We start from the raw sequence: 8,333 nt of genomic DNA on the forward strand, positions 1-8,333 counted from the left end.
CAAAAAAGGGGGTTCGAGGTTGAACTATAGCGTTTTCTCATCTATAGTTGATTTTCTCCTGAGAGTGGAATGCATGGAGATGATCGACAGTGGCGGACCCAGGATTATTTTCTTGGGGGGTGACATCGGGACTTAACACTAATTTTAAGGGGGGCGATCGAGATTTTCATATACAAATAACACTAAAAAAAAAATTTAAGGTGGGCGGCCGCCCCCCTTGATTTGCTAATAGGTCCGCCCCTGATGATCGGGTGAGTCACTACCTGTCAATAATCCAAATGTTCACTAAAAAAACTAAGTTTATGGTGCTTAATTTAGAAAATAAAAAGAAAATTAAGTGGAAAAAACCGGTCTGGAACCAGTTAACCAGAAACCGAACCGAACTGTTTCATATCTAAAACCGGTTCCAAAGACGAACAAGACCGCCAGTTTGTATACCGGTTTTCTCATTTCACAATCAAATCGGTTTTAAAACCGAACCGAATTGCCTCAAACCTGTTTTAATCAGTGCGTCAAGTTCTATGCTTAAACAGTTTAGAAACTGGTTTGGGTCAAATGGAACCGGCTCTATTCTTCTCATGGAAGCAAAAAAAAAAGCAGAAACAAACACAATAAAGCAAACCCACCACACTGGTTTTCTTTTTCCTTTTTTCCTTAAACCGATCTAAAACAAAACATAGTCCACAACAGTCGTCGACCAATGTCAGTAGCGCTTGCAACACGGCGACGGCGGCCGTCGGAATCCGATCGGCTGTTGCCATCAACGTCAACAGACGGTTACACGAAGGTAGATAAGCGGCCGGATGATAAGGCAGCAGCAGAAGAAGCCGCTGAGGTGGAGAAAGGGCTGACGTGGACATTTCCTATATTTGCCCTAGGGTTGTTTAGGTACATGAGTGCAACCGCCAATATTATTCATGACTGTGATGAGGTGTTTAATTATTGGGAGCCTCTTCATTTCATACTTTACAAATCAGGCTTTCAAACTTGGGAGTACAGGTAATTCATTCTTACTTATCATCTATTTCTGATATTATTATTATTATTATTATTATGTATTGTTTGTTTGAATTAAAATCGAAGAGCCTAAGGTATGAGCTCTGCAAGGAGACGCTCAGACATATGCTCTTGCACACCGTTTGTTTTTAAAAATAAAAAAGATCTGAAAACTGTTTTTATTGTCTTGAAATAAGATTTTTTCACCGTCTTCACACTTCTTGATATCATACCAAGTACCAACACCCAATGTCCAACGCCGCCACCACCACCCACCACCACCTTCCGCCGCCACCACCATCACCACCACCCACCGTATGCCGCCACCACCACCACCACCACCGTCAACCACTCACCACCGTTAACCACCCATCACCACCACCACCCCCGTCGGCCACAACTACCGTTCACTACCACCACCATCCACCACCACCACCCACCGTTCGTCGCCACCACCACCCGACACCACTATCCACCGCCACCCGCCACCGCCACCGTCCACCGTCACCACCATCCACCACCACCACCCGCCACAACCATCCACCACCACCATAGTCCACCACCCACCACCACCGTTCATCACACCACCACCCATTGTCGGCCAACATCACCGTCCACCACCACAACCGTCCATCACCACCACCCACCGTTCACCGCCTACCACAATCGTCTACCACCACCCACTTTCATAGTTCGTACACCACTACCAATTATTTTAGCAGTCTATAAACGTTAAATGACTTTATCTACTGTAATATATATGATATGTAACTAATTTTCAGCTTATGCAGACGATTTCCAGTTTATAAAACAAACAGTATTATATTTTCAGATTGCAGACCTTCAGACCGTATCTTCAGTTGCAGACATTAAAGCAGATGAAATCAGATTGCGGACATATTTTGTCTTCAAAAACAAACAGCATCTAAGTTAGATTGTTTAGTGACCATGAAATTGCATAAGTTAGGTGACTAGAGATAGGTTAATCAAGCCAATTGACAGTTGCCACGTGTCAACTGCTGCATGGTTGTAAAAATCCTTACTACGCGCTGATTCATCGACGGTCAATCCCGATTAATCGCTAGTCCCTGCCTCACCGCCCGACTAGCAACTAGCAACTAGCGGTTAGTACAACATTGGCTAAAAGTGAAACTAGGGGTAACTGCATATGCAATAATGTATGCTTAAGGATTAGTGTGTCTTGTTAAGATTTAGCTGTGACGTTTATACATGGTTATCAAAGGCGCAAGGTGCTTAAAAGTGAGGGCCCATACATAACATATATAGACGATTTTTTTTTCTAGAATATGAAATCCTTTTGATTTTCTACTTTATGAAATCGTATCTGTGTTTTTTGCAGTTCTGAGTTTGCATTGCGTTCGTACCTGTATCTTCTGTTTCATTATTTGGTGGGCTTGCCGGCTTCAATGTGTTATAATTGGCTTGAAGAGGAAAAAGTACAAATTTCAATACTTGTTCAATTTATGACTTGTACAAGTTTCTTAAGTGTTATGCACTTATGCTCATTAATATAATTAATTTAATTTTGATCTCATTTCAGGTAAGAGTATTTTATGCTGTTAGGATATTTCTAGGCCTTATCTCTGTCATAACCGAAGCTGCTCTGGTGGTAGCAATTTCCAGAAAATATGGAAAACGTCTCGCTTGTTATACACTTGCATTATTATGCTTAACAAGCGGTTGCTTTTTCGCTAGCACAGGTGAGGACTCATCAAACTGCTATAACATTACTTGATGACACATTAATATTTTTTTATTAATGCTGATTTACAGGTTTTTTACCGAGCTCGTTTTCAATGTATGCTATTTCGCTATCATCAGCACTGTTTCTTTTTGGTAGGCATGCGACGGCTGTCGCTGTTGCAGCAACTGGTGTGATTCTTGGCTGGCCATTTTCAATCCTTGCATTTCTTCCCGTAACAGTTTACTCTCTAATTAGAAGTTTCAAAAGAGCGTTTATTTCAGGAGCACTTATTTCTATTACCCTTTTGGTACGGAGTATTCCTTTTTTTGGTACTTGTAATCTGAGGTGTATGATTATTTGTTCTGAGTTTTTAAAAGATATATTGGTGTGATTGTATGAAATTATGTACAGGCACTTTCGGTACTTGTGGACTACCATTATTATGGGAAATGGACATCATCTGTTATGAATTTGTTGGTGTATAATGTGGCAGGAGGTGGTGAGAGCCATTTGTATGGAACCGAAGGACCCTTATACTACTTGAAAAACGGGTTTAATAATTTCAACTTCGCACTTATTCTTGCACTGCTTTTTGTGGCAACTCTCCCGGTTACAAAAAAGAAGTATACTCCCGACTTGTTAATCGTGGTGTCTCCTGTTTATATCTGGTTGGCTTTCATGTCTTTGCAACCACACAAAGAAGAAAGGTTGAATTTAGTGAATTAATATTATAGTTCGAAGAGTATATAACAGGGAGTGTCTTAACTTTAACTCTTTGTCTTGCAGGTTTCTTTATCCTATATACCCTCTTATATGTGTTGCTGCTGCATCTGTCATTGAAAGTTTTCCTGATTTTTTCTATGAACGTTATAGTACCGAGCAATCTCTGCTTTACAAGGTAAATCATAACTTCATATTTCATATGTTGTGTATGATGAATTCATTAACAATTAACCTTTTGCATATGTAGATTGCTAAATATGTAAGACCGGTAGTTCTTGGCTTCATACTGTGCCTTTCTCACTCTAGAACATTCTCAATCATAAACGGTTATTCTGCTCCGTTAGAGATTTACAAGCACTTTGAACATCATGATGATGCTGGAACCGGTAAGAACTATCTTGCAGGCGTGTCAAAACTGGTCGGGTCGGGTTGACCGCTTTGTTGACTTGGTTGTTATGTATGCAGGTGCAGTGGTATGTGTGGGAAGTGAGTGGCACCGGTTTCCATCTTCGTTTTTTATTCCAGATTATGTGGGCGAAGTCAGGTGGATCGATGATGGTTTCAGGGGTTTATTTCCTTTCCCATTTAATTCAACTTTGGGTGGGACTTCAGCAGCACCATCTTATTTTAATAATAAGAACAAGGCATCACCTGATCAATTTGTAAGCTTCTTGTCACTAATTTCCTGTACGCACACGCGCTCTTGTCGCTAACATAAAACAGGTTTTTATAATATATTTTGTTTTAATCTGTGAACAGCTTCAGGATGTGGAAAAATGTGATTTTCTTGTTGAGCTGCAGCTTCAAAGACCGGTTCTTTCTAGAGGCTCTGACTTGTCAAAATGGGAGGTACTGTTTATTCTTTTAAATTACTAAATATAATAGTAACAATATTTACAGCATTAATGAATTTAAATTAAAAAAATGAAGTGTATGTACATTGACCTGATTTGACCCAACCCATTATGGCATCTGTAATAATGGGTGTTTGCTTTGTAGGTGGTTGCGGCGTTGCCATATTTAGATAGGGAATTTTCGCCTCCTTTACACAGATCGTTCTTCATACCGTATATGTGGGAAGAGAAAAATACATTTGGGCTTTATAAATTATTGAAGCGACACAAAGAGCAGCAGCTGTAGATTGTGCAAGCAGGTGACCACACAAAAATGAGATTAGATTCTGTTATATTTACTAATTTTAGGATAAACGCTGACCTTCCTGGTTCCTGCAACATGTTGTCTTTCTTTTGGTTTTTGTTGAGCCGGACACTGTCTTTATTGTGGATTTTCGTAATATAGTATTTTGTTTTGAAGCCATTTTCGTTAAAAGTACAAGGGTGTATATGCCTGTAATATGCTCGTGACGCGAGGCCTTATCATGCTTGATGTTATATTATAGTTTCAAGTTAGCCCGTACGGTTGGTTACAAGAATCATTTTGTTGGGATTTCCATTCAAATTCTCGTCACTTGATCTCTCTAGCGAAACATGAAATGAGACCAACTTGTTGGCAAAGTATAACACTAATTCATGAGACAAAATATTTATCCAAAGCACACTAGTGCCTCCTTGTTTCCTTTTATTTTTAACCACAAAATCTGGATTTGATCACTTAATACATTATAACTAATCTTTTGGTCAGCAGTCAGGTTAACAAAAACATAAACCTTTCTTCTCAATTATAGTACTTTCAATCTCATTTATATTAAATACAATGAAAAAGCATTAAACTTGTTAGCCAGACTTGAATGTTTCAAGCATAACTTAAAAGTCAAAACTTGGATAGTTAGATATGACCATAAAAGATTTGACTATTGAATTATAACTTTGTCAACAAAGCTAACTTTGAACCAACTAGGATGTTATAAAACTAAACTAATACCAAGAGCACATTGTGATGGTATGACATTTTAACATTCCAGATTATATTTTGAATTAATGAATTTAATCTGGAATGTTAATATGACACTCGTTAAACAAATGCCACGGTATAATATGAGCAATTCAGTGAAAGAAGATTTTAGGAAACCTGCTTTATGCTCTCTTTAATTGATTTAACTTGATTAAAAGTGGATGTGTTGAATATGTTAAGACCATCTATCAGCCTTGAACTTGACTGCCCCTAAGAATCCAAATTATCATGCAAGCAAAAGGTTGACCTTTTAATGTATTATTATGCAGTAATTACTAGTGGAGTTTTAACACATTGTGAAAGTCGTGTTCTGAGTTTCCTGTTATGATACATTAACAAATCATTTTAGGAATGTAATAAATATCAAACAAGTAATGCAGTCATACTTTATAATAAAACAATGGATAGTGTCGCGTATTATTAAGTTCTCGATGCATCCACTAAGGGAGTCAAGCTTGCAGCAAAACTTGTCTGGTCAAATACATTGTTAGTCTGTTTTTTCATTGGTAGAACTATGTAGAAGGACTATGTATTTTTTTTCTAATAGGTGTTATTGATAAAAGTGAATAATAATGTGTGTTAGCTGCTTTACAGTAAAATGAAAATATGCATAATTTCCTTGTGTTTTTATGAATGCTGAGCCCGTGGACTCTATAGTCTGTATGTGCTCTTAATGGTGCAGGTGAGGCGCCTGCATATTAAGAGTGTTGATATTTATCGACTTTTTAGCAAATTTAGATATATGAACAACTCATTGTCAGTGATAACAGTTCACAGGTGATATTTTCTGTTTAGCCAACACAATAATTATCATGGTTAGATAAAAAGGACCGATGTATTATATTAGTTCTTCGAGTTTGAATCAACAATTTGAGGGGTGAGTTTATGGATTTGGCTTGTAGAAAGTGAATTCAGTCAATGCTATTAAACCCTGAGATGAAAACTAAATGGAAAGAAGCCTCTCACAATCCCACATAGCCTGAGTGAATAAAACCTATATGAAGGGACTGCATATATAATTAGCGGCCAAAGAAAGGGTAAAGAATACCTTTCACGGCCTTTTGGCTAAGATCAAGTGTAGTATCTGTTCTTATCAGTTTAATATTTGATATGTGAGCCATTGGCTAACTCGATATTAATCTTATTTTTCATGGGGAAAGACTTGTTAACGTAGCTTGCTGCTTGGGTTTTCAAGCGTCGCCTTGGTCTTACACTACCACTAGGGCCTGGCGCTCCCCTCCAAATCATAGCCAAGACCTTTTTTAAAAAAAAACACTTTATTCAAAACTATGTTAATGGTAACAATTCCAAGGCTTGGCGCACAATTCCAAATCATAGCCAAAACCTTGTTATAAAAAAACGCTTTATTCAAAACTAGCCAAAACCTTCAATTTTCAGTCTTTTGTTATTTAATGCCTTGTTACGTTGAAACATCAATTATGAATTCAGATATTTGTTTTTTCAACAATTATGAATTCAGATATTTGTTTTGTATTTGTGATTTTTTTCTAGAGTTCAATATATATTTTTCTAGTCTTAAGTTAACCCAGTATGTAATAATATATTTTTCTAGAGTTCAAACTGATTTTAAAACTTTAAGTCTTTAATGGCATGCTAATTCTCGGTTATTATGTATACAAACAGAATCTGGCAAGGGAACTTTAGTGGGGTGTTTGCATCTGAATGGAATCATTTAGATGTAAACATCTGATTCATTCAGACTTCAGACTGTTTGGTATTAAACAGAAAAACATCTGAATGGTTAAAATTATGTCTGAATCATTCAGACTTACTATTGTTGCTGAATTGGACAGATGTTCATTCAGATCTGACTCATTCAGATCTGAATAAACCAAACAGCTCTTGTTATACGGCATCGGCCTCCTTGGTGGAAGTGTGGAATGAACCAAACAGCTCTTGTTATACGGCATCGGCCTCCTTGGTGGAAGTGTGGAACTACTTGTCATTTATCTCAATGTACGTTCTCCCAATGGTTTGTAACTTTTCAAAATGTCACTCATTATTATGCAGCGACAAAATTTTTCTCTCCCTATGATGTTGAAGTTTATGAAAAAAAATTCGATATACATGTCAGCATTTTATTAAGCATCTACAACTTTTGAAGTAGATTTGGCAGGTAACTTTTGGAGAGATTGGTCTCCTGTTATAAATTGTTTTTTAATCGAGTCAACATTGGCTTGAAACAAATTATCAAGTAACATAACTGATTATATCACTGCTTAGCTTGAAGGTACCGTCATTGGAACTTGCATGTCTTCCTTGGATATTTAGAGACAAGTTGCTTCCACAAGCTGTTTATACAAATCAAATCTTTAAATACTATTAAAGCAATACAATTATACACATGGCCTTCTTCTAGGTTGCCCACATGTGCAATCCAGTCAGCAACTTTCCATTCGCATATTCTCTATTAGGCTGTCACGTGTCATGTTGACCAAACACTCTATATTTAAACCTTAATAATTCATAATTTTTCACCCTAAACATATTTTTCTCTCTTTCTCTATTAGCCGGATCTCTTTTCACCCTCTCATATATTCCGGCTACTCTAGATCTAGATTTGTATTAATCGTTTTCCAGTAAGTTTATATTTTATAATAAACTTCCGATCGTTGATATATGTATTTCCGGCAAAATTATATTTTCTTCCGGTTATTGTTTCCTCTAACCTTTTTATCTTTATTTTCATTGTCAACTGATTTTATTAAAATCAGTTCAGGTTGTAAATCAAAAACGGTGATGAAGCTAATATGTGGACGTATTTACATTTTTCCGGTAAGTTTTTCCATTAAGTTTTTCCGGTTATGTGTTATACCTATAACAATGGTTGTTTTATATTTATTTAAAGTTTTATATTTTTCTTTCCTCTCAAATATTCCGACTAATCTAGATCTAGATTTGTATTAATCGTTTTCTGTTAAGTTTATATTTTATAAAAAAATTCCGATTGTTGATATATGTATTTCCGGCAACATTA

The 8,333-nt window shown here is 36.9% G+C and overlaps 1 protein-coding gene and 1 non-coding gene across 2 annotated transcripts; both read left to right on the forward strand.

The window, feature by feature from the left end:
- Positions 1–617: 617 nt before the first annotated feature.
- LOC143636403 (alpha-1,2-mannosyltransferase ALG9-like) lies at positions 618–4,737 on the forward strand. The gene is made up of 10 exons (XM_077104001.1): positions 618–999; positions 2,357–2,453; positions 2,558–2,717; positions 2,791–3,008; positions 3,113–3,408; positions 3,488–3,599; positions 3,672–3,810; positions 3,890–4,086; positions 4,184–4,273; positions 4,424–4,737. Exons 1-10 carry the CDS (start codon positions 701–703, stop codon positions 4,562–4,564), a joined length of 1,749 nt encoding a protein of 582 aa, XP_076960116.1. The 5' UTR covers positions 618–700; the 3' UTR covers positions 4,565–4,737.
- Positions 4,738–6,379: 1,642 nt separating this feature from the next.
- Positions 6,380–6,575, forward strand: LOC143636406 (U2 spliceosomal RNA). The gene has a single exon (XR_013154238.1). It is a non-coding gene; the product is annotated as a U2 spliceosomal RNA (small nuclear RNA).
- Positions 6,576–8,333: the final 1,758 nt, after the last annotated feature.

Source organism: Bidens hawaiensis, unplaced genomic scaffold, assembly GCF_021521415.1.
Source record: "Bidens hawaiensis isolate Kalapana, Puna unplaced genomic scaffold, B.hawaiensis_p1.1 tig00007902_1, whole genome shotgun sequence".
Lineage (NCBI taxonomy): Eukaryota > Viridiplantae > Streptophyta > Magnoliopsida > Asterales > Asteraceae > Bidens > Bidens hawaiensis.